This window comes from Nanorana parkeri, unplaced genomic scaffold (assembly GCF_000935625.1).
Source record: "Nanorana parkeri isolate BGI_ZX_2015 unplaced genomic scaffold, ASM93562v1 scaffold313, whole genome shotgun sequence".
Taxonomy (NCBI): Eukaryota; Metazoa; Chordata; class Amphibia; order Anura; family Dicroglossidae; genus Nanorana; species Nanorana parkeri.
In genome coordinates, this window is record NW_017306581.1 from 1,300,513 (window position 1) to 1,327,723 (window position 27,211).

General features: G+C 39.8%; 1 protein-coding gene across 1 annotated transcript in view; it reads left to right on the forward strand.

Moving 5' to 3' along the window:
• Positions 1 to 27,211, forward strand: part of CUNH10orf67 (chromosome unknown C10orf67 homolog) — a 94,373-nt gene that overhangs the window by 41,807 nt on the left and 25,355 nt on the right. The window contains exon 9 of the mRNA XM_018557951.1: positions 1,486 to 1,551. Coding sequence (XP_018413453.1) covers positions 1,486 to 1,551 — 66 coding nt within the window. The remainder of the gene's footprint in view (positions 1 to 1,485; positions 1,552 to 27,211) is intronic.

A 27,211-nucleotide genomic window follows, 5' to 3' on the forward strand; every position in this document is an offset into this window, starting at 1 on the left:
TATATATATATATATATATTTAATATATTGTGTATATATACTGTATATATATTGTATATACATTGTATATACAGTGCATTTTTTTATTTGTCATATTTGACACTTGCAGGCAATGGGTAGTGGAATCCAAGTAAAATCAAAATAGCAGTAGGCCAAAACAAAGGGAGATCAGATTATACAGACTACCGTGTGTTTCAAAGAAAAGTACACCATTTCTATATCCTATCAGAGATGCAAAGATCCAGCTTAGTCAGTTAAAAATAGGCCATTGCGGATTCACCCTGTAGAAAATATATAACTGTCAAAAACATATTTTATTATTTAAAAAATTAAAGCATCAGTTTATAAAAGTGAAAACTGATAATTATTGGTTGTCCAAGAGAAGTAGTACACTAAAGTCCTAGCATTTGCTATCCTGGTAAAACATCAGCATTGTAATAGGAATACATACTAGAGTTGTTTTTGATAATACAATCAAAGCTTAGTTGAAAAAAATCCCTTTTATGTAGTGAGTACTACCTTCCGTCTGCCCATCACTTCCATCAACTTCCTGAATCCAAATGTGCTTTGCGTCTCTTTCCCTGCTGCTTGATGTGCTGTAATCTTAATTTTTCAAGGCTTCATAGCCCATCATGCATTGCTTCCAACAAGCAATGGTGATGTTACAGTGTTCAGCTGTTGAGTTGTAGTTCAGACTACAGGGTTGAGTTTTGCATATTCACAGGACTGAGTGAAACCGTGTCACTGCACGGTTTCACTCAGTGCATATTTATCTTCAATAAATAAGATTGCAAGATTCTAGATCAATAAGGGTATTAGGAGTGAGATAGAATTTATGGACATTTAATATAGAAATACAGATTTATTTTTACAGGGTTTTTCACAAAAGGGTGAAGAGTTTGGAGAAGGCAGGAGAAGTGAACAATCTAGGACAACATAGCTGAACTGGAAAGTGAGCTGAATTGGATACATTTTCCAGTTCAGCTATTTTGGCCTAGGTTGTTCACTTCTCCTGCCTTCTCCAAACTCTTCACCCTATAGTGAATAGACCTGTTGGTTTTTGACCAGAGATACCCTTAAATGTGAGTGCCAGTATTTGAAATCACCAATCAGCCTTGAGAGTCTTGGGGATGCCTCTTCTACCATTCCAATATCAAGGGAGGCCCACGTTTAAACCATTATCACCATCACGGATCTGCTCAGTGGAGGATGTCCCCCTTTTCTTCCTATTCTGATGAAAACTGTAAATGTATATATGCCTTATTACTTTTTGTCCTGGTCACCGTTGTCATCGGGACAGAACATGTTTGGAAATACAAAAATAGAAAGACCCTATCTCCACAGCGGGTACATAGACAGAAATAATAACCTTACAAGGACTTCCCTTCCCTGATGTATTCCAAACAAAGTGATTCCAGTCACTGTTAAGTTCATATAAAGGTAATCAGTTATAAGTATTCGTAAAATCAGTATTTCTATTTACAGCTGCATCAGCAAAAGGAAGAAATGGAAAATGTTCTGAAATCAAAGCTGAAGGAAAAAGAAAAAGAGGTACGTTATAAAACATTGCACATTTAAAGTAACTGTAAAATGAAGCTGTAAATCTAATATCAATCAGTGTTTCCTGAGAGGACCAGAAATTAGCAGTATGTAGCTGACCAAAAAGGACATCACAGCCATAAAACTTATTTATTAAGGTAAGAAGTAACCCATAGCAACCAACAAAATTCGTTTATCACTGGTCTAACCACAGTAAAATGAAATCTAATTGATTACCGCAGTTTGCATATCATCATCGGCGCCTTCATTTAAAAGCCTGGCAAGGCACTTGGTTTGATAACTCAGTGTTTTATGCTCAATGAATGTAGGAATGAATGTATACTTGTTTTGTATATATTGTATTTATTGGTTTATTTAATATTATTATATAGGATTTATATAGCGCCAACAGTTTGCGCAGCGCCTTACAATATATGGAACAGTAGAAAAGGAAGACACACACAATCACAATACAATTCAAGACAAGAAGGTAAGGATGGCCCTGCCCCTGAGGGCTTACAACCTAAAATGGAGAGAGAAGTGATACAAGAGGTGGTAGCTGTGTGGGGATGAATTGTTTGAGAACATGATGGTTCAGTGATTAGGTTGAGGTGGGATAGGCTTCCCTGAAGAGATGAGTCTAATATGGTCAGTACTTGGAAATTGAATATTGTTTTCCATTTCAAACCAGCAGGTGGTGCTGTAGGCTTCCATTTACATGTGTACCTATCTATTTTTGGCAGCTCTATTGGGAAAAAAACAGAGTTTAATAGCTCAAGCTGGAAATACCGGCAAAACTGAGTGTTTCAGAGGAGAGACCTATTACCTGCCCTTCCTGCCTGTTATTTTCACATGGGAGTTTTGGCTTTCAATCAGACACATAGAGCCTAAAAGCAATCGGCTCATGATGTACTCTCCCATACAGGGGCGTAACTAGAAATCACAGGGGCCCATAGCAAAATTTTGTATGGGGCCCCGTGATTTCTAATTATACCCCTTGCAGAGCCCACTCGAGATCCCACCTGAGGGTGACCCTGCAGAGCCCACCATAGACTCTCTATAGTGGGCTCCATCGCCGGGCCCGCCTCCTTCTTCCTCACCGAGGCCGCCATGTTTCAAATTACTATGCAGTAAGGGTCACAAAAATAACAGTTTCAGCAGTTTAATTCTCTTTTTCATATAGTCAATATCTGTAGGCCATATTTGAGAAAATTCAGAACATCTCGATCCACGTGAACCACCTAGTCCTTTTGTAGGTGGAACCCTTATACTGTAATTGCAAATAGAGCTACACTCTATGGTGATTTTGACCTTACATATAACGAAACACCTCAAAAATGGTATGTGTCTTCTTTGTTCTGCACCACCTAATTAAGCCTTAGAGGTTAGACCTTTTGTAATTGTAGTAGAGCCTTCTTGTCTTTACTGCGGAGGCAGGTAGTATATTTTTAGTATATTTTGATTGATTCCAGCACCTTATATTGCAGCCATTAAAGTTAACCTGAGCTAGCCTAAAATGATTCTAAGATAGCAACAATGTTTAAACTCCGGCATCTTGTGGTGCTTGCAGGTACCTGTGTTAGTATTTGGAACAATTTATGTGTCGCTGTGAATCCTTATTGGATCTAGGGCTGCAACCAACTAATCGATTAATTGATAATAATCGATAATTAGAATAGTTGTCATAGTTGGTTGGATCCCCTAGCTCTCTCCTCCATGCTGGGAGGAGGGCACAGCAAGCAGTGGGTGGGGACAATGGCCAGCCTGCTATTGGCTATTGAAGCAGCCCACTACCTGCTGTATTTACGTTCAGCTGCCATCTGCGGAATCTTGCCACTGGCAGCTGTCATTCCCTGACTGAAGCTCTTCAGGCACCATGTGCTTACAATACAATTATTAAATAAAAAATTATAAAAGGTGGGAAAAAAGTCATTTTCGGTTTCCGCCTGACAAATTCTGCTGCGGGAGATACATTGCAGCGCCATTCATTTCAATGGCACCCCAAACGCGCCTCCCACCCACAGTGTGATCGCCCGCACTGGAATGCACGGTACTGCAATGCCGTGCGTTCAAGTGCAGTGCGATTGCAAAAAATTGTGCATGCAGTTTTATTCTGAAGTAACACGGCATTTGTGTACAGTATTTTATTTTAAATTAAGGATGGTATTTATTTTGTATCCGATTAATCGGAAAAATAATTGGCCAACTAACCGATTATGAAACTCATCATTAGTTGAAGCCCTAATTGGATCCTAGTCCCAGGCTGTATGTGGGGCCTCAACATCTAGATTTAGCTCCGAGCCCCTCCTCTGTCATTCATCTGTCAAATTTCTGAGCTTCTACTGCTCATTGACATTCTGCCATTTGACAGTTTATTACAGAGCGCAGGGCTTAACCTCAAGGCAAGGGTGTGTACAGTCAAGGACAAGTGAGGACCCAGAACAGGGACATGTGTCTCATCCAAGTACTTCACCGCCATTCTGTACCAGTCTGTAACCAAGAAGTGAGTGTGTGTATATACTGTGTATATGGTTTAGTGAGTATGGTGTTGAGGAACTGAAGTATTCTGCGCAGAGGCCTGACCTCAACCCTAGTGAACACCTTTGGCATGAATTAGAACACCGATTGCAAGCCAGGTCATTTTATCCAGCATCAGTACCTGACCTCCCCAATGCTCTTTTGGCCAAATGAGCAAAGACACACTCTAAAATCTTGTGGAAATCCTTTCAGCAAAGAGAAAACCAACAGCATATTAATGCCAATGGTTTTAGAATTGGATGTCCAGAAAGCTCATATAGGTGTGATGATCAGATGTCCACAGGGTTTTGCCCATATACTGTATATGCACATATACAGAATATAAGAATAATTCTCCTAGTTTGTTAGAACTTGTACTTAAGCTGTTTACTCTTTTTATCAATCACACCTATTTCCAGAAATCATGACACTTGGTGGGAACCAGACACATGGTGCGATAAGACAAACGTGTAACTGTTTCCCTAACAAATAATAGACTTATAACCAGGTAAATATGTTACCAGTGAATTTATATTTCTGAATAACACTTAATGCTTGTTATGATAATGTGTTTCATCCAACCAGTCATCTCATGAATAATTCACATTTCCAGCTATATAATTAAGATTTAAAGTGCACATATGTGCATAAAATCCTAAGCTGTTGATATACTGTATATCTTTTCTTTAATACCTTTGAAGTGGAACTCTACATTTTCTTGTTTTTTATAAACCTTTTTTTTGATAAACCCCAAAGGTAGTGTGGACCCATGAGTGGCAAATGTGGGCAACGTTGCCCACTTGGGGTACAAATGAAGCTACTGGGAGTCATGAGAGCTTTTTTTAAAAATTATTGATATACTGCAAATATAAAAATATAAATCAAAAAAGTGTGACATTCCAAAGGATCTGAAATAGACTTTTTCTTGGGGCTTTTTTTTGGGGGGGGAGGGGGGGGGTGTTTGGATTCGTGCTGGTGTGAAGAGCAGGCACCTAGAAGTGCACATGCAGCAAGCTTTCAAAACTTTCTTATCTAAACAGACCCCTGATATTTCCCTTTTATAACAGAAAAAGAGATCGAGGACACAGAGTCCACAATCTATTTTTCAGCATCCCCTGTTATAAATGAACAGGAAGCCTCTACACAAGTTTTCCTGTTCATTCATACATTGTGGAGATAGTATGTTTACTATGTACACAACTATGAATGAACAGGAAGTGATGTAGATCACTTCCTATTTATTCATAACTTGTACATAGTAACTCATACTATGTCCAGTTATTTACAAGTAGTCAGTGATCAGGGAAGAGAGCCACCTTAAAACAGGATATCAGGACTAGTGCTCTGGGGACCAGCTGATTCTTCAGGAAGCTAACATTTTTAAACATCAAGGAGCAACATCTATTTTAAGTGGTTTAATCTGTATTTAAAATAACTTAAAAGGCTTTTGACTTTAATATCGGTTTAACACAACTTTTACCCAGGATTCACATATCGACATATCTTTCCAATGAAATGTATGAATCTTGGGTAAAAATAGACCCCCTTGGTGTTTGTAGTGGGCAATCTAGTGATTTCATAGTACAAGGACTAGTGTGTATACTATGAAAGACACAGAAGAAAAATGGATCAGGTCTACCTTTGTCAAAAACACTAATAATGAGGATGTCAAGATCGGTTCACAATACACTGACAGCTCTTCACTCCATGAGCTCTGCAGGGAAGGAAAGCATTAGTGGGTGGAGGTAGGAGGACAGAAATGTATCCCTTCAAAAGCCGGTTATCAGAAGGACACTAGAATTACATGTTTGCACCTGGTAGTCCTATTTACTAATCTGAACAGTGATAATAACATTTGTTCTACTAGACACTCAAGGTTTCAAATCTGCTGGCTTCAAAAATACTGTTGATGCATATCAGCCAGTAAGATTCTAATAGTCATCCCCTAGAACAATAAATGTGAATTTTATACTCTGCCATGGCCAAATCTAATACAGCATACTAAACAGCATACTGTATATGCTTAGAGCCAATCAAAAACCTGTAATGGGTATCCAAAAAAATGATGCAGTAGTCAATTAAATTCTCAGAAACATTTTTAGCAGGTTCTGTTGCAGTACATGGACTGGATACTAGCTTAAAGTGTCCCCTTATGTGTTAGCTCCATGTTCTTCTACAAATGTAAAAAAAAATAAAGTAGCAAAACATTTTTAAAAATTATGTTATTTGGGTGATTTTTGAATAACCCTTTTCATGTGTCTACTTTTTTTGAGAGAGAATTTGGCTAGTTAAATAGGTATTGGGCAGATTTTATTACATCTGGAAACCTTGGGTGCCTTTCCCATCTATATAGAGAATCTTCTCTTGCCTGGCAGCAACTGCAGAAGTACAGCCAATGTGAATCTATGCTGTTCATGTGAGGATGAGCCATTCAGTGTCACTGGATAATAGACAAGCAGTTAGCATTCAGCTGGTTCTCGAAATCCAATTGTTAAAAAACGTTTCTAAGATACTGTGAATGTGACTGGGGAGTCACAATGACACTGGTAACCCTATTGTGTTTCCATACCTGGGTCTAGTTCCCACAAAACACACTGGTATGCTCCGTTCCCACAGAAAATACCAGTGTTCCATTTCCCAGAAAACAGACCGAAGGGTCCAGATCCAAGAGAACACATTGCCGAATCCAGTTCCAACACTGCCGAATTAATTTCCAACAGAACACACTGGGTAGTCCAACTTCCAAAGAACAGACTAGTGAGTCCACACAAAAAACCTTGATGGGTCATATTTCTCACAGAACACACTGGTGGCTCTAATTTACACAGAATCAACTAGTGGGTGCAATTCCAAAATGGAAACACTACAGGGTCCACTTCCTACAGAACACACTAGTTGGTCCAGTTCCCACAAAGACACTGGCAGGTCCAATTTTCCTAGAACTATTAGTGGGTCCAGTTGTCACAGAACACTGGCAGGTCCAATTTTCTTAAATCTATTAGTGGGTCCAATTACCACAGAACATTGACGTGTCCATTTTCACAAAACTCACTGGTGGACCCAATTCACGCAAAAAAACACCAGTGGTCCATTTTCCACAAAACACACTGTCTGGTCCAGTTGTCGGAAAGTCCAAATCCAGTTCCAGCAGTACACAATTTCTGGTTCAAGTCCAACAGAACACACTGATGGGTCCAATTTCCACAAAACCCATTAGTGGGTCTAATCCCCACAAAGGATACTAGAGGGTCTTATTCCAACAAAATACATTACTGGGTCCAATTCCAACAGGACACTCTAGTGCAGGGCTCAAAATTTCAAGTCCTGAGCTACTAGCCAGGCCTTAAGAGTTACTCGCCACCAGTTGCCCCACCTAACCCCAACCCTGCCTCGGCCTTAACTCCGCCCCTAAACCCACCCTCTTAAATTATCTTATGAAATTACACTTTTAAATGTTGAAGGCAGAATAAAGTTACAAAAATAAATATTAACAACAACAATATTAAGATAAAGCAATGTAAACATTGCGGCCCTCCACATCCCCACATATAAAATACAAAGTAACGGAGCCAGGACAGGACAGCAAGGAGCGGCTGCTCTCATAGTCAGGTACGCGATACGTGACCGCGTGCCTGACTGAATTTCCAAATTTTGAGCCCTGCTCTAGTGGGTACAAAACACACTGCAGGGTTCAGTTCCAGCAGCAAATTGTATTTAACTGTATGTCTAAGAATCCAATTGTGTGAATATATTTGTCAGGCCAGGTGGTGCAGGTAGAGCCACCCACGAATCGAATGCCAGCTGATTTAGCAGGAAACAGCTGAAGCGCGATGTAAATGCTAGCCATACATGGCTCAGATTTTACTAATTACAACTGAATTGGTTAAAATTTGAGACATGGGGATCAACAAACTTTGATTGAAAAATCCAAAGGAGATGGGTGGAAAATTGTCGAACAGTGAATGCAGCCAGTTAGATGCAGTCATTATTCAAGCAGCTGCAGGTGCCAGCTATCCGAATACAATGGCTGGCAGGTAGAGATTCCTCTATCTATACTTTTTAGTTAGATGGAAGAATCTATTGATTTCTCTAATTCAGTCGGTTTGGCCAAATAACACAGCTGTATTTATTTGGTGCAGCTTTAATGCATTTTACAGGCAGAGATATCATTTCTATGGAAGATGTGTTTGCTGGAAACCACATCAAAAATTCAGCAAGCTTATTTATCAAAGGGTTAACTCCCCTTATTGGCAATAGAAGCCAAACAGGTTTTCTGCTTCCTCTTGAGGTGGGGTGTTGAAAGGGAATATCTGGTTGCCTTGGACAACAGACAGTCCTACCTTCTGAAACATTGATATATATTGTTCTCTGTGGCAGTTCACACCAGTGCATTGTGGTATTGCGTGGGAAAACACAAGCCGCAATGCACAGTTATGAATGGCGCACATTGCAATGCATTGCGGTGCCATTCATATTGAATGTCACCCAAAACACCTACAGAACACAACGGTCCTATGGTTCACCACAGTGCATGTTAAAAGATTTCTTCTGGACCAGGATCCAATCAGATGAATAGGCTGCGCACACTGCATTAACACATCACAAACAATGTCAGCAGGTCTTAACAGTGTCATGAAGACCATATATTGGCCATATGCCTAACTATAAATGATAGATCATTCACAGATTTCACCAAATGATTGTTCAACACAACAAAGAAAAATAATATTGTTGAAATCAAATGCATTTTGTACCAGTATTAATCATTCCTTCTGGATGAAAATATTTTTTTTTATCAAATCACCAATCTAATGTGATCACATCCCTAATAAACCTACACATGTATAGCTAATTATATAGACTTATGTTTCATTATATGTATGACCAGCCACAGAACAAGGGGACAACTATGCTAAAAATGTCCCAGAGCCCCTTCTAGGGCTGCTGGCCTAATAGAAATTTGGCCATGGAGCTTTGAGAAAGTCACCGGCCAATTTTGTGAGCATCGTTCCAGGAGCATGCTGTGGGCGTAAAACAGATTGTAAGAGGTCATGTGGACAATTGAAGGAGAGAAGAGGGTCAATCGGCTGTAAACAAGCCATTGACAGAGCCCAGGACGAGTGGAAGTGGTGAGAGGAGGTGGACGTTTATAAGAGACAAGAGGTCATGTAAAGGTTTACTTATTGTAAGGTGCAGTCAGTGTGGGTACAAGGAAAATGGCATGTTTGTTAGCAGAAGGGGGAATGCCGATTGATATAGAGTAACTGTGGGCGTATAAATGATGTGCTTTTAAGTGAGCGTCGCAAAAAAGTTGGGACACACAAAATTGTTGTTCTTTGGAGATATTGAATGTCAGAAACTGTATTTTTCTGAAGAAGACTACTTTGGGTTACATGATTTAAGCAGGCAGCGGAGCTGAAAGCAGTCAGCCATAGGCACACCTAAGAAATGAGAAACTTTACATGTGCACCTTACCAATTCTACAATTTATATATGTATATATACACTGTATATCCAGACCATAGCCTATAACTCAAATACAGTTTCATCAACCCTTTTTTTTTTTTTACTCACCTCCTCTTTAGCACTGTCCCCTGTAGATTTACCCCAGACATCCAAAACCAGTTCTCTTCTGGGTTGAATTAAGGTCACCCTTTTAAACCTAAACCTACCCTCCGGGGGGGGGCATTAGTCTGGATCTAAGGTATAATACTGCAGAGAGTGATGCTGATGCCATAAGGTCAGTGGCGCTCTCAGTATGGAAGACTGCCCATCACTGCCACTGGAAAAAGATAAAGAGTAACCCAGAACATTGTGTGACTAACCAGAAGAATCCTTGATTTTAGGTATATATAGGGGGATATTGGCAAAAAAGTAGGAGATGGTAAGGCTCTTTTTTAAAGCCATAGCTCTGCTTTAAAGTGGAGATAAAGCCTAACCAGACGACATTTTGTTTGCTGTTTATCATAAACAATTTCCAATTTTCTTTTAGAAAATACTGTTTTCAACTTTAATATCTGTTTTTATTCCTCTTTGTTTCTGATTTCCCCCAGCCTTTTTTTTTTTTTACCTTTCCTGCCATTGCTTATGGCAAAGAGTCTTTTCCTAATGTCCCCCCAAACCACTTATCTTCACCTTCCCCATGCTCCCCCCTCCGCTTCCTTGTTGCTTTGGAACTAAAGAGTCCATAACGGTGTAAGCTTTGTGTTTGATGGAGTCGGAGCTTACACAAGGTTGATGACAGCATCCCCTCCCTAATGTGACAGTGTTCAGGCCTTGACAATAGCCATCAGGGTTGAGCACTGCATCATGGGGTTTGGTCACCTGCTCCCTCATACCTGGAAGAACTGGGTATTTCTCCAAGGCTCAATGGATTTGTGGGGAAGTATGGCAAAGTTGAGTATAATTGGTTCAGGGATGGGCTAGCTAGAGACTCTGTCAATTTTCCCTGAATGGGCTGTGACAGAGTCTCTAAAGAAAGAGAGACTTTTTTTGATAATTGGGGTTTTTTTTTTATTTGCTATTCCTGCTTAGTCTTTAGTTGTTTCAATATGCTGATCATTTGCTGAGCTAATACATCAGGGTGTAAAGCAACTGTTCTTTCACTGTATGTAAACCATCTCCGGTCAAACAAGCATATTTTCACTTGGTACAACAAACACCCAGTTTCACAATGCATTCCCTGATTGCTGATAGGGTGTTGCGAAAGCAAGGTGTCCTTGGGCCTGAATAAATAACCAGATTGATAGTGCTAATGCATGTTTTTTGCTAATTTTGTTAAGCCTTTTGTTATATATTTATTTTATTTTAATGACAGCTTGACAGTGTCAGTAACAGTACTGTTAGGCAGTTTGGCATCCTTAGTCAGGAGCAGTTTACACCTCTGTATCACCTACTGAAGCCTTAACACATTTCACACTTTGGTGGCGGTATTGGGTGAGCACGTGCTGCCTGTGCTGTGGCCCATCAGATAATTTTCATGAACCAGCTGAAGTGATTAAATGGATGCTGTAGTTGTTTGGTTGCAAGCAATACACTGAGGCATGGATACATTGAGGTAATACAGTTTATTTTGGAATCTTGGTGGAACAGATTTTGGAAAACAAAAATTTTAATTTCAAAAGTTGTCTACAGTCTTTATTAAATCTGTAGCTTTCATTACAAGAACATCTAGTGATTCTGCCATGAAGGATCTTGTCCAGGCACTTCCTGGCATTTTGGGGACAACCATCTTCCAACTGTGTTTCTGCATTGTCAGCCTGTCATAGGCTTCCCTGGGGTAGCTGTGCCGATAAATATTGCTCAGAAGTGGTCCACAGTTGTCACCATCAGAAGTATGGTCTAGAACAATGTTGAGCGAGTGCATGTAGACAGGAAGTGTCTAAAAAGACTGCAGGAGATCAGCAGCAATAAAGTGCAGAAATAGATTAAAAATTAGCCCTATGTCGCATATGCTTAATCAGTAGCCGTCGTTTTTGCAAGGGAGCGACTTCCATTAGAGAAGATGGAAGATTGAGTTTGGTGCCAGCTTGACTTGACCCTTAGCATGTAAATATCACAAACAAACATTTAATATGCCAATATTTTAAAGTGCACATTTACAGAGTTATTCACTAAAGGGTGAAGCGTTTGGAGAAGGCAGGAGAAGGGAACAATCTAGGCCAAAATAGCTGAACAATTCCCCAATTCAGCTCACATTCCAGTTCAGCTATGCTGTCCTAGATTGCTCTTTGAAAATCGTCAGATCTGTCTTATGGTATGACTTTTTTATTTGGAAACTTATAGGCCATGACACCTGAACCAATTTAACAGGAGGCAACAGAAACCAAAAGAAAGATGTACCAACATAGTACATGCACCAAAGATTTTCTTGTCGTACAAAGTAAACATTAAGAACAGATTTTGTCATTGTGTTCACTTATACAGCCAATAGCAGGAAACAGTTAAACCTTTGAATTTTAGAACCTTCAAATGGCCAGATTTCTGGAGCAATCTCCATTGGTAGCCCAGTGGGTTTAAAAAACAGTAGAGGAAGTATATAGGACAACTTTCAAAGGTGTCACTGTTTTAACAGTTCAAGGCATCATCTTATAGATTGTAAGTTCTCACGGGCAGAGCACTCCTTACCATCTTGTCTTGAATTGTATTGTAATTGTAATGTCTTCCTTATATTGTAAAGCGCTGCGCAAACTGTTGGCGCTATATCCATCCTGTATAATATTAATAATAATAATAATAATAATAATCTCTTTCTCTAAATCAGTCCCACATTAGACTAGTACCATATATGCTATATTGAAAGCTGCTACCTTATATTTATGATTATTGATATGACTGACATAATTAACTTAGAGCTACATATACTATACAGCTGATATCAGTTAAATGTGGATTGGATGCTAATAATTAGTGCACTTATGATTGGGACAGGAAGAGAGGGTCTCCAAAATGGGAACATAGACGGCGATAAAAATCTGACAGAGGTTCTAACCTTTCTCCACTCTATACAACACTACAAAAAATGTTCAAGTTACAAGTACCCAATCTCACGAGGACCAAGTGTAAGAGAGTTTATACTTTCTGTCTAAGGTTGTCACAGTGTCACTGGAGCATTGCTGTACTGTATTTCTTTATCTCACCCTGCAAATGGAATGGGCCCGCAATTGGTAAAAGTGCTCTAACCTGAGAGAAAAGCATGGGAACCAACCATGTAGATGTAAACGTGTTCGCTAGTCTATGGATGAACCCATTCTTGTAGATCACCTCAGATTTTCGGAGAGTGTTGCTGAAGTTTTTAGTCCAAATCTGTGCAAATTTTGGTTTTGGACCCACAACCTTTCTTCAAGTCCTTCCTATACCTCTTAGAGACAACCAAGTATATGTGTTTGCATTAGAATCCAGGATTGGGTTATTTTTAAATGATATGCCCTTGTTTGCCCCAATTGGAGCAGGGCAGTAGGATTTACACACTATTGGATCAAAATCAAAGATTTTAGAAGGGAGAAATCAAAATAATTCAGTTTATTGAGGGTCAGTGATGTGCTAAGTTTGGAAGCAACCTTTCGTCAGGCTGAAAGGGGCAAGTGGTTAATGAGACTGATTGTGCACAGGAGTCCTGTGGCTGCTTTTAGGTGGTGAGTGGGAGTTGGCAGTTCCATACATATTGTTTAAACATTATATGATATAAGTTAGAGTTCCCTTTTAAACAAGGGTTGTGGTATTCTAATATTCATGCAGTATCCGTTCACACATACACAGGTGCTAGGTTGCCCCTTAATCTCGTGCTAATTTATTCCTCTTAATCCTCTTGTTTCAGGTTTGTTGTGTTTGTAAATCATTTGGGTTGTGTACCCTTGATGCCATTATTCTTCCATTCTCATCTCCAGGCATGCCACACTGGCTTTGAAACCTCCGTCATTGCCTGCGTTCAATCAGCTTGTCAATATAGTTTATTGTGGCTAAATTGGGGACAGGATCAAACACCCTTTAAAAGAATGAAGCTGCCATTGACACCTCCTGCTTTCCATAGACTACCAGCTTAATGAATATGGTAATACCAGCTAGCAGTGCTGAGACCCAACCACTTCACAGTGGCTGGGAATTAGGACAAGTGTGGGCAGCCGCACTTCAATAAAACCCAAGTGCCTTATATTTAATTTTCATAGGCCCTAAGTGCAGCTATTGTGAACTCCCACTCTCATTATTATTTTTCCTTTTATTGTTTTATCGTTGGTTTCTCTTTTCCCGAGATTGCGTCTTTGACACAAAACAGGTGTGGGGTGTTTACTTTGGTCAACAAGAAACATTTGTTGATGCTTGAGTGATGAGTATTAATGTACAGCAATTGTGCAATGATTTTATCTGTGCGACTGATAAGACTGAACAAATGCGGGGCGGTGATCACTGCTTGGAAATGCATAATGTAGTAGCTGGTATAATGCAAGCTGTAAGATGGCCACATATGAGAGCCTGAAATATTCATGGGAGGCCACTACCTCATGCACATGATTTTGTACAAGCTTGTCCTATGCAGTCAGTTTTCCACTAGCTTTAAAGTATATGCATAATTAAATAATTTTAAAATTGTGGCTGCAGTAGTGAATGGTTGAAACCCACTATCAGTTTCTTTTTTGCTGTCTTTGTCATATTGAAGAGATTTCCCTTCACTTTCTGCTCTGAAAAAATAAGAGGAAAGTGTGATGAAATCTCTCCAAAGTTAGGGAAATCCTCTCCGAGACAGTTGTCATCCAAACAAGTGTCACCATTAGAAGACTTCCCCTCTCTTCCTGCTCTGGGGACATTTATTTTTACTTTCTGTCCCACTGACAATGGTCACCAGGTCTAATGGAGAGGGTAAATCTACCCAGGTGGGCCTTGGCAACAGAAATAATCTGATAGCTGTTCTGAGCGCTCACTACTCTAGTCAAAACTAGAAAAGGGTCTTGAGGATATATATATCTATATCTAATTTTTTTATGTAATCTAGGAATTGTCATTTTAAAAGGTCAATCCTTACTATTCTGGAATAATATATGATGGTGTTTGTGTGTGTGCATGCAAAAATAGCACAATAACTGGATAAATTGTCAGTATGACCAGTTGGAAATGTGTATATTTATTATTCTTCCACTGATGATGTGTAGAAAGGGAAAATGGCAAATTCAGGCAAATTTGTATTAGAAGCTAGGGAGGTGCAAAGTGGCATGGGGTAGGTCATGACATGCCCAGTACATTCTACAAGATTCCCCAGAATTAAGTCCTTCAAGCCTGGGGACCTAGTAAACCTATATTGTTTCTAACACATACAGGTCTTGGTTCCATACATTTTAAAATAGGCAGCGTGTGAAAGTCATATGCTGGGTCAAGGGGCCTCTGTGTTGTGGTCCTACTCTAACCTATGGGAGTACAGACACTGAGACATATATGGCAATAAATATGTTGAGAATATATTGGGTATACCCAGTTTGTCTGATTATGGGCCTCACATGTTATTGCAGCATAGAAGGAATGGGATAGCCTCTGAGTTAACTTGCTCTCACTCCCTTTACTGCATTGATGCAGCATGTGGCCTTGCCTATATCTCAATATAGACCTCTGTTTTTATAATAAATTACAAAAAAGTGCAATAGAGACTCTTTCAAGGTGCTTGCCCCAGAAGCCCTGAAATATGAACTCCTCTATTCTTCAAATCTTGTCTTCTGCACACAAAGTTGAGTTTACTCCTCACAGGGTCATGTGTGCCTGTAGTCTCACCCAGAATTGAGGAAACTTGAATCTGGCTGAGAGGGATTATATATATCTCAGATTAAGAGACACTTATAAACCTTCTGAGACAGTTACATTTTCTGAATGGCATTTGCAGTTTAATTTTTATATTATTTACCTGAAATTGTAATAAATTGGAATGCAGTAAGGAATTGTGAGGGGGCACATGCTACATGTTTCAACACTGGCTATGTGCCTTCCTAATGCTGGGTTTGACTTGCACCAGTCTGTTAAAGGGCAATGTTTCTGTCATGCCCACTCAATGCTGGGAGAGTGTTTTTAGAGCACTGCTTTGGTTGTTTTGTATAGTGGAGAAAGTGAGGAGCACTGGACTACATGGTGTCTCAAAGTCTATGATGAGAAGCACATGGAGATACGTAGACAACTCTCTCCCAGGGTCCAGGGACCCTTTTTGGAGAAGTTCCTGCAGAATTGTGAAAAGGAATTGGAAGATAAAGGCACCACTCCATTTGTATAGGTCAAAATAAGAACAGTCTTAACCCAAACCTTATCAAATCTTATTTAATTGGCTCTCTAACAGGAATTCATCAGCACAATTTAATGTGGTAAAACAATTAGTTAAAGAAAAAAAATTACAGTTAGCATATAATTACTTAATAGAAGCAGGAAAGCTTTTCCACATGTGAGAGTTTCTAGGCACCCCCAGTATTTCTAGCCCCACAGGAGCCTATAACAACATTGGTATCAAAAGAGGCATAACCTGCCTACTCCTGCTTCTGACTAATGTATTACTCTGAAGGAGTCATCAGTGGGGTGGTATCTAGGAACAGGAAGAGCTGCTCGGCGAAAGCTTGTGGCTCCACTAATATGGCGGCCACCTTAAACCTGCATAGTGCTTGCTGTATGGATGACAAAGTAGGCCTAGTGAGCAGCTTCAGAATATTGCTTTATCATTCACTGCTGACTTGTCTCACAGTGTTTAAAAGATAAAGTGGCTTAAGTTGAGGTCCGTTTTAAAGGTGAACTCCAGGTACCAAAACTTTATTTAAAATCTATTTCCTCAGTGGCCACAAAGGATCTACTTTGTATGAACCATATGCCTTTTAAACCCCATTATTACCTGTAAAAGCAGCAGTGACATTACTATACGGCACATAGTTTGTGTAGAGAGCAGAGCTAATGTAGGGACCCTGCATGCCTACACACTACAGGCTGACTGCAAAAAACTAGAGAAGGGGCAGATACAAGACCAGTCACCCTGCACAAGGAGAGAGCATTAGTGGCTGGAAGAAGAAATATTACTGCGGCATAAAAAATCCTTGGGACCATGTTGCATGCACCCATTTAGGTCCGTGGCATGCTGTGCAATTAAATCACGCTTCTTTTCTGTTTGTCATATCTGTGTGCTCTACCCCAGACTGAACCCCAATTTATGGTCATTCCTATGAGGGAGCTACAGCACTGTAGCCACCACCCCCTGAGCACACTCAGTTACCAGGGTGCACCTGGAGGAAGTTATGCAAACTATTCTGACACAGGCAGCGCTGGCAGGGTTATGTGATTTGGGTTGCTAGTAAACATACAATGTGCTGACTTTGTTAGAAAAGTTTGTAGAAAAGTGTCCAGGCACCACTGAGTGTGAATGTGACCATAGCATCATATATTACATGCAGTCACTTATGTGTGGTCCTTTTTCATGTCTGTCTTTCTTATTCCTCTCCTGTCAAGTTTCTCCTGTCTTCCTTTCCACTATTCATGTGTAGAAAGCTGGATGCTGCCCAAATTTCCTGAAATGTTCTAGACTCGTTTTATCCTCTCTGCCTCCAGCAATTGTGCATGGTCAACTTTCATACACTTCCTTGTGCTATCCAGCTCTTCATATCACTGATTGCTCAAAAAGTAATTTCCATAAGACAGTGAAATGCATGGTTGGAAGTGCCTCAGGGAAGTTATATACACTATTCTTCCAGTCAGTGCAGCATATATTTAGTAGGGGCCGGCTGATCACACATCCCTGTCTGATACTCCTGTGTTTGTGTTGTGATCTGAGCTGACCCCTCCTTCTGCTGTGCTGAATGACGTTGTTTTTTTCCAGCATGCGTCTGCTGCCAAGGAAGAACACTGTCAGTCGGACCTCCTTAAATATTCTTCTCCTTGTGGGCAGTATAGTCAGACAGCAGTGGGGGAAAGGGAGACGCACTGTCAACAGCATTAGCTCAGAAACTACAGCATGGGTCAGAACGGAACCAAGTACTACATGCACTTGGTCCCTTTGGAACACAACTATAATTTTTAAAATGCTGCAATACTCCTTCTTTTACAAGGATTGCACAAAAGCAATGTTTCATGCAAAATTACTGCACAGATCTGCAAGAAATACACAAAGCAAACCATGATTTAAGTAAGAATGCATATGCCTCTTGTATTGGAAACAGGAAGGAAGCCACAACTTTATTCTCTACCTTATTCAATACAACGGAGTATATACCATAGATATAACAGAACTTATAAACACTTCCATCTACTGACCGAAATGTATACTGCAGGCGTTATTGCAATAGATACAATTATGTGTATTCTAACAATTTGCTTCTCGAAGAGTTTAGCTTGAACACAGGTGCTAAATAGGGTCCCTGTACAAGCCATATCAGGACCATAACTGACAAGCCTTCTCCTGCTTGTATCCTTTGAGCAATCTCGTATATTTTCACTTTCATAACTGTGACTTGTGTACGTGTGTACTTTTATATTATAACCTGCTGGTCCTTAGCTGTTCATACCACTCCTATCTTGAGCACCAATCTTACTCTTTTGTGTATTTAAACACAGCACTCGAAATGGGATTTGTTTAACGATATTCCTGTTCCTGGCCTGATACATTAAATAAATATAATCATAAAGAAGCCACCATGTTGACCATTAAAACGTCCTCACATACTATGAACGCACATTTTGTTCATTGTTTGCATTGTGGCACCAATTGGATTTCATATATAAACACATAAAAAGCCTGGACACCTGCAGCTAATTCAGAGCCTCCGCAAAGGTTTATATTTATTTTTATCTGAGCTTATTTGCTCACCGCTCCAAAGCCTGATGTGTGAGCAATAATAGCATTTTTGTGTTACGATGATGAGCGCTTGTGTTGACTCAATGGCAATTGAAGTAGCAATGCTTGTTAGTAGATTAATAAGATCCATTATACAGGAAAGGGACAGCACTAAAAATCCTGTTTATTATACAAATATCAGACCGTTTAGCCTGAAAATAAAGGGTTGACATCATACACACTTGTATCATTTTTATATTTTCTAGTCAGCAAATGGATACTTTTTAAGGATAGTATAGTAGACCCTATAGTATTGTAAAGTGTTTTTATATTTATACTGCATTGGATGACTTTATCCAAATCTTATCAACATGCAGGCACCTTTGTGGACTGGCTTAACTGCCCAAAATTCTGTGCAGCCAACGTGGCGATTCACACACAACCAGAAACCTGAGTTTGATACTTCCTGGTTCAGCTTTACAGCTATACCAATCTCCTTCCTGCTCATTAGAGATGGTATAAGCATTGTAATGGTGTTCATTTATTGAAGGCTAAAGGTGCCCATACACCTAAGGATTATCGTTCGGAAATCGTCCATGAATGGTCTTTCGAAACAATAATAGATAGGTGTATGGCCAGCTTAAGGCAAAAAGGTGACACAGGAAGCTGCAAAGCCGACCCAGAAAATAGGTGTGCCACCGGCCTATCTGTGCGAAACTTGTGTGATTCATCAGAATGGCTGGTCACACTTAGAGACTGGCTGGTCAGAATTACACATCTTTTAGTAGTAAGTGGTTCACACATATGTATTTTAACAATGTATTCACCCTTTTACCTTAGAGACATACCATAACTTAAAATGAAAATTTCAAAACCGAAACGAAACCAAAATGGAAAAAAAATGTCAGACCGAAAATGTTTTTTATTGTAACTTTTTCAAAATGTTTTCAAATATTTTATTTTTATTTATTTTTTATAAACTTTGTTATAAACAGGAGGTGATGTAGATCACTTCCCATTCATTCATATTTGAGGCTATAGTAAATGTACTATGTCCTCAATTATTTCCAAACACTCACTAATCCCTGACTGCTTGTACCCACTCTCCATCCTGACAGCTGTCCCAGGAGGCTGAGCGAGCAGAGCTCATCCTCCTGTGACAGTACTGCAAGCTGTCTTCGCCCACACCGCAGCTCTCCTGATCTGTCACAGGAGGCTGAGCGGTGTGGGAGGAGATACACCGGCCGCTCACAGAGCTCTCCTCCCGCAGCACTCGGCCACCTGTGACAGTTTATCTCCTCCCCGCTGGGACACAGAGCAGTGCCCAGCGGGGAAGAGAAAAAGAACGGATGCATCTCTATATCGGCCAGAAAATGGCACATTATCCGGCCGATATGTTTCGGCGGCCAATATATCGGTGCATCCCTAATTTGTTAAGCTTCTGCTTGCACAAAACATGCTCTATTCTGAAAGAAAAGTTGTTCTCTGTACTAGCTTTTGCTCTGAGATGCAGGGGCAGGGGCTAGGCAGGTTAATGTTAACATAATTAACCCTGTCTGTGCTGTGCCAAAAGATCTCATTATCAGTTGTAAACTAGATTTGAACATTGTCTGTCCCAACAAAGGGTTAAAGATCTAGAACCTATGCATTATTTTTAGGTATTCGGTGTGAATAGGAACACATTGCAAGCGCATAGAGGGGTTTTCTCAAATTTGTTTGCAAAATTGGAAATGCACTTTAAGTGAGCTTTTTTTAAGAGGAGAGTACAGAATGCAATGTTGATTTGTAAAGTTTATAGCAACAAGAAAAATGGTTGCTGATTAGTTACTATGGATTTAGCATTGTTTTAAACATTGCTCTAATAATAAGTAAAAAGGGAAATTGCTTGTTTCTGATAAAAGCCTTAGATGATCCTTTTATCATGCATCATGCATGTATGTTGTTTAACAAGCTAGGATCCCCTTTTGAAGTATCAGCAACATCTTATTTCTGCTTAACTGACAAAGAACAACAGAAGTACTTGCCAAATTTTCCAACCCAGCGAATCTCCCTAAAGAACAGCCGGGCTCTGCCAGTATCTTGCTGTCACTATTGGTGCCCTCTGCAAGGTGAGATTGTTGGACTCCAAAATATCTAATTTCATCAAATGTCTTCATATCTGTGTGACCAGCTTAATTATAGCTTCTTGTTTTGTATTCTTCCCAAACTGTTCCTGAATTCCATGATTATCTGTTATAAAGTATTAATTGCCCAGTTGAAATCACCCACCAGCCTAATATATTCCTCAGGGGCTGAGATCTCTGCTCTTGGCTCACCCAGCTGATTCCCATTACGAGAAGATACAGGAGGAAGTCTACAACTCCTTGCCAAAAGCATGGAAAAGATGTCACTGGTTTTCCCAAAAGATACTTGATGCAAGTTTGCTGACCCATCCCTCCAACACCCAACCACAAACTAAATATCCATTTCACTCTAACTGACCCTTTATATGTTTTTGTTATTGTTGTCCAACAATGTCAAAGAGGCATTGGCACATCTGCAGCTTGGTTGCTTGACTGTGCTATAGGGATTGAGAAGTGTGGAACTACCCTACCATCCAATCCCTCACAACAGAGGAAAGTGCTCTTAAATTTCCTGTCACCTTATTGCTGGCAGATGGGCCGAGAAGAAGTCAAAAGGAGTACAAATAAAGTCACAGACAATAGCAATGTGTGAGTGTGAAAGAAGCTACAAGGAGGATGACAAAGAGATCACTTTTCTTTTGTGTCCGTTAAGTTATGTGAGTTGGATTGCTGCTGTCCACGTTTTTGTTGTCACATGAAATGTATACATTGAATAATAGAATGTCTGCTTTTAGTGTACTAAAGGATTAAAAGCCTCTTCTGAAGAAGACCAGTAAGCACTGTGATTTTGTGGTATAGCACGGCAGTAGAGTGACCCTTCTATCTAGATTGTTCTTGCTGTGGGTTTTGTTTACGAAGGAATATGTAATTTCACAAACATTTTTATGGCATAAATATTCCTTATTAACGGAGAAACAATTAACTTTGCTTGTGTATACTTTTCATGGATATTATTGGCTGATTTCATATAATGGTTTATAAAGATGAGCTTCAGCAAAACCTTTGTGTGTTTGTTTGCTTCGGACAGGGAAAGATTTGAAACTCTGTAGGGTTTATAATGCTGGCCCCAAGTGGAAGCAGTCTCCTCGATGTCTTTGTGAATGATGTCGCTGAGGGAACTGAAGGGAATTTTCTCCAATGTGAGCACAGAAGTAAAATCCCATCAGAGATTCTTAAAGGTAGGTACACATGCAGCGAATTTTGTCTGATTAAGCAGGAATCGGCTGAAATTTGCTCCGTTCAGTTTTCTCCCTTGCTCAAACAAACTGTGCTTGCAGGCAAAGCTCACAGCGGGAGATTCATCTATCCACACTGTTCACTTATGGGGAACATGTGACCACCCCCATGCAACAGCTGATTGGCCTGAGTGGCCAATCAGCTGCTGTCACCATTCTTGTATTCTGACAGCACCCACGGCACTACAAAAGCCGGCAATGGAGATTCCTCCTTCCATGCTCTGTGGCATGGATGGGGGAATTGAGTGATTTTTCTCTCCCCACTAGGCTGAATCTTGAGATATATGGCTAGCTCGAGTATCCCGTACTGGCTTGGTTGACTGAGATCAGGGCTTTATGTGGGGCATACCATCTGTTACTGGATTCTCTGTTCTTTTTTTTTTTTTTTGCTGCAGATATTTATTTTATGATTTTGGCTGTTTCGGTCAGTTTCATGCAGCAGAATGAACTAGGGACAGATCAAGGTATTGCATGTGGGATAAGAATCTGCTAGTACTTCTTGAAACTTGATGTATTTCCTGTTTGTTGAACTCAGTTTCCATGGCCAACCAACTACTTTGTTTCTGGTCCTTAATCCTCAATCTTGAACATTTGTACTTTTGCAAAAGAGCTTGGACAATACATTCGAAAACACCTTTCTTCAATGAGCTTTCTTCTTGGACGAGACCTTAAAGTGACATTAAACCCTCAGATTTTTTAACATAAAACAATACTGTAATGTGTGCCTTACTGTAATCCATGGTAGTTTCCCTTCTCTTTGCTGTTCTTCCTTTTAAATCTGTATCTGTATCTGCTCTCATGCTGGGTAGACTGCCTTGTCTCTGGAATGGCTACATGGTGTCTGTGTGTAGGCTTGCAACCTGAGCCAGCACTACAGGAAGAGGCAGTCAGCTGCAAAGGGAAGTTCTCCCCAAGCATGAGAAGAGATACAGATTTAAAAGGAAGAGCAGCAAAGAGAAGGGAAACTACCATGGATTACAGTAAGGCACACATTACAGTATTGTTTTATGTTAAAAAATCTGAGGGTTTAATGTCACTTTAATGATGCAAGATGACCTCTTGTTGCTATGCTTACATTTGCTATGATGGAAGATTTGCTACCTCTTCTGTTCCATGTCCAATTATATTTCCTCTTCAAGACATTCAAAATGACACACTAATCAAGAAGATATAAAATAACCATCTTAGAAAAATTGGCCTAAGACATTTGCACACTCATACAGTAGCTGTTTCCTTTCAGTATCTCTCTCTCTCTCTCTCTCTCTCTCTCTCTCTCTCTCTCTCCTTCTCTCTCATGGGAGTGAAGAGAGTGGGATGGGTCACTCCTCTGATCATTGAGCTGTGCATAATGTAATTGAGATGTGTAAACAATAGAGTTTTCTTTCAATGATGCAGTTTAGCCTAGCATGGCAAACATGTGTAAATAAACCCAGAGCTCCATTTGCTGTCTGGATCACTAACTGAGCAGAATTACAGATCATTGGGAAGCTATTTCAACAGTGTGTTTACATGTTTCTCTGAAGTTCAACTTTGCTTGAAGCTTAAAGTGATATTGAACTCAGGAGTTAATTCTTAAAAATACACCAACGTACCTTAACTATAAACAAAATGTGAGTATTTTGTGCATCGCTCAGCTGCAGATCCTCAAATCATCTCTAAATTGGTGCTGACACTGTCCTTCCTTCTGGAGGGTGGCTACTTTTGTTCTCCATAGTCCCTGTGTGTGTTGTACAGTAGCCACCGCTCCAAGCTTGCTCCCGTGATGGACTACAATCTCATGTTTACTTTAATATTTTGTGTTGAGATTGTAGTCCATCACGGGAGCGAGATTGGAGCTGTGACTACTTTACAACACACACAGGGACCATGGGGAACAAAAGTAGCCCCCCTCCAGAAGGAAGGACAGTGTCAGCACCAGTTCAGAGATGATTTGAGGATCTACAGATGAGTGATACAAAAATAAGATACATTGTTGTTAATAGTTGAGGTACTTGAATGCATTTTTAGGATTTAACTCCTGAGTTTAGTGTCACTTTAAGAACATATTTTTTGCATCAAAGTCTGAAACTCATTTTACATGTGGTTAATGAGCCACTCCCTGATATATGCCAGAACTCTGTGTTCTTCATAAACTAAAAATATGAAACCATGAGAAGGCTTATTAACTCAATCAGGGTTATTCACAAAAGGGTGAAGAGTTTGGAGAAGGCAGGAGAAGTGAACACTTTAGGCCAAAATAGCAGATTTGGAAATATTCTCCAATTCAGTTCCCTTTCCAAATCAGTTATTTTGGCCTAGATTGTTCACTTCTCCTGCCTTCTCCAAACTCTTCACCCTTTTGTGAATAACCTTGTATATAATTTCATCAGGAAATGGGCAGAGAGTGAATGGTCTCCTGCTCTCCTTTTAGCAGAAATTCCTGCATTAAAGGAGAACTATGAGGTGAGTGCTTTTCACTCACCTCATAGTTCTAGCCGACCTGTGACAATGAGACTGTCACAGGTCGGCTCAGTAGATCGGGAGGTGAGCGAACACATACCGGCGTTCGCTCACCTCTCGATCCTGTCACGGCTCTCTGCCGTGACAGGGGAGGGGCTGGATTCCCCGCTCCGATCCGCCAGCGCTGACTGGCGGAACGGACGGGGGAGGGGGCGGGTACAGTGTCAGTCACGCAGCTGGGCGGATCCCAGCACAATTGTCGGGATTCGCTTCAGCTGCGGCGTCTCTGTATACCGCGAGCAGCTGCTCGCGGTGTACTGCGGCGTCTCAGTATACCGCTAGCTGCAGCTCGCGGTATACTGAGCCTAGGGTGACGGGAGGATGCTAGTTTGTGTCCTCCCGTTACCCTAAGGAGAACTATGGGGAAAAGACTTAACCCCATAGTTCTCCTTTAACCCCACTTTAAAATATTAGTTCACAGTTCACAAAGCTGAAACACCAGGATAAGGATCCTCATTTTAAAAAAAAGTAGCAGCTAGTTTCAGCTGTGCCAAATGAGATTTAAATATTACAGTCACATTGTTAAAAATAAAGATCCTTATTCCTTTGTAAAGCGTCACTCATTTAGCCTAAAGAGAGCATATAAAATTGGTCTAGGTCTAATTTTGTACTCAACTAGAGTTCCGCTAATGACAATACTCTCACTATAAAGACACTTTATTATTAATATTATTATTTTAATGAGTTAAAATGCTTGTTAACCTAAGGCCTGAGAAAAGGGACAGTATAAATATGCATGGTATCCTGCTGCAGAGTTCACAACACAAGTCAGCTGTAGCTGATGCAGTTAAACATAATGATGTTAATTGTGAAGTGTTTGAACATGTGAAGGTGATGGCTCCATAGACAGGGGATGGTGTTGCCCTTAATGTGGATGTGTCAGTAGCTGATGAGGGAAGTGACAGTTTGGAGGAACATGGCTTAATGCGATCCACTGCATGAAAGCAAAGCGTAGGCAGTGTGGTTAAAGCCAAGCTAGACCCCCCTCTGTTCTATTCCTCACATGTCATATTTCTTTTAGCAATACTTGCATAGCCATCATGTGTAAGAGCTGGCAGAGGGCCATGAAAGTGTCTCTAATATCCTTTCACATTCCTTATTAAATTCAAAATCTAGAGTAGCTGAATACAGATTTTTTATGATTTAGGAATCACTGTAAAATAATTTTATTTTTTTTGTAGAGGATTCGTGTTTTTTTTACAGAAAAAGGTTCTACTTAAAGTAGGACTTCTATTTTTTTTTTAAATGTTTGCCTACCCTCCTCCACTCCTCTTTTTTTTTTGCTTACCTTGTTCCAGTCCAAAATCTTTTTAAAGTCTGGATGACATAATCATCCAGCTTCAGGACCTTCAGGTGCCAGGAACATAAGTCTACAGGACACTATGTGACGTAGGCATGCCCAGAACACCTATTGGGAGGGCATTGCATTTTGCTTAACAGTTGCCGTAACAAGACATGGCAAAAGATGGCACCATTTTGTCAGGAGTCGAATTCCTATTGTTTTATGTATTGTCTATTTTTTTTATATGATTTTGTTTTAGCTCATGTAGGTTCTCCGTTACAATGCTAGTTAAGTTATATTATGACTAATTTTATCTATAAGTTTTATGTTATCAATTTATTATTATTATTATCCAGGATTTATATAGCGCCAACAGTTTGCGCAGCGCTTTTACAATATAAGGAAGACATTACAATTACAATACAATTCAAGACAAGATGGCAAGGAGGGCCCTGCCAGTCAGGGCTTACAATCTAATAATTATCTAATAATAATTATACCATTATGTGAGCGTGCCCAAAAAGAAGGGTTGATGTTGCCCATAGCATCCAATCACATTCTTCATCCATCCACCTAGCTTATTATAATCTTAAAGGGAAGTCATGTATGTTTTAGTTCGCACATATTTTGAGATAGTATTGCAATGTTTACCCTAAGCCTACCCTGTTGATGTAACTTTCACATTTTACATAAAAAGACTATATATTCCCTATAAGTAAATATGGCCTATTTTATTATGCTTCCAATATCATGCTATTGTTGTGAGAATTGTAGATCAGCCATTAGAGCTCTTAGCGATTCAGTACAAGCAGTGCTTCTGTTTTCAGTGAGTTGGCCGACTTATAGATTTGGGTTTTTAATAAGGGGGCAGTTAAACAGATCCATAGTGTACTACAAAATAGGAAGCAGATCCAACATATGTAATGAGCAAATATGACTGTTCTCATGTACAAATACTGTATATTTGCAAACTATACATAGAAGCAAGCCTTCTCATACATTAAAATGTACCTGAACGTATAAAGTGAAGTTTTGATATTGTACAGTAAACATTTAACACTTTAATTTTGCCTTTTGTCTTGAATTTGTTTGGAACAATAAAAGCGTACTTCCTGTGCCCATGCATTACAGTTCCTTGAGCCTCATACCTATATATCTGAAATAAGAGGTCTAGGGCACTTCTGCTTCTGGTTGCTAATCCAATGAGATTACAAGAAAGAAACCAATATGGTTAAATTCACCTTTGAACCATTAAGCATCAATTCATTTGGATCACTATTGTGACATAGGACATTTGAGTGAAAATAACTGGACACTCTCTGCGGTTGTGGTAAAAACCTGATGGCATCTTGGAGGTTTTGTGTTATGGCACATAAAGAGTTTCTGTTTTTTATGTATCGGTAAGAATCTTAATATGTTGAAATAATGTTGAAATAAACCTGTATAATTTTAATCCATGTATAATGGCAATTGTTGTTTGGTAATGTTAAGCCCCATGTACGACCAGTGCTATCTATAGCTTTATTTTGTTTGTAATAACACTCGTGTGTACAAAATGAAAAGTAATACATTGAAAAGACTACATTCGCTCTAAGGAAATAAGACCTATTATCTTGTCATTTATAGTCAATGTAACTATACATGAAGGAAGTTCTCGAAATACTACGCTTTGGGTCTTTCTCAAACCTCAATACTTCTACCTTTTTTCCTTCTGCTCTTGCGGTTGATATATGTATATATA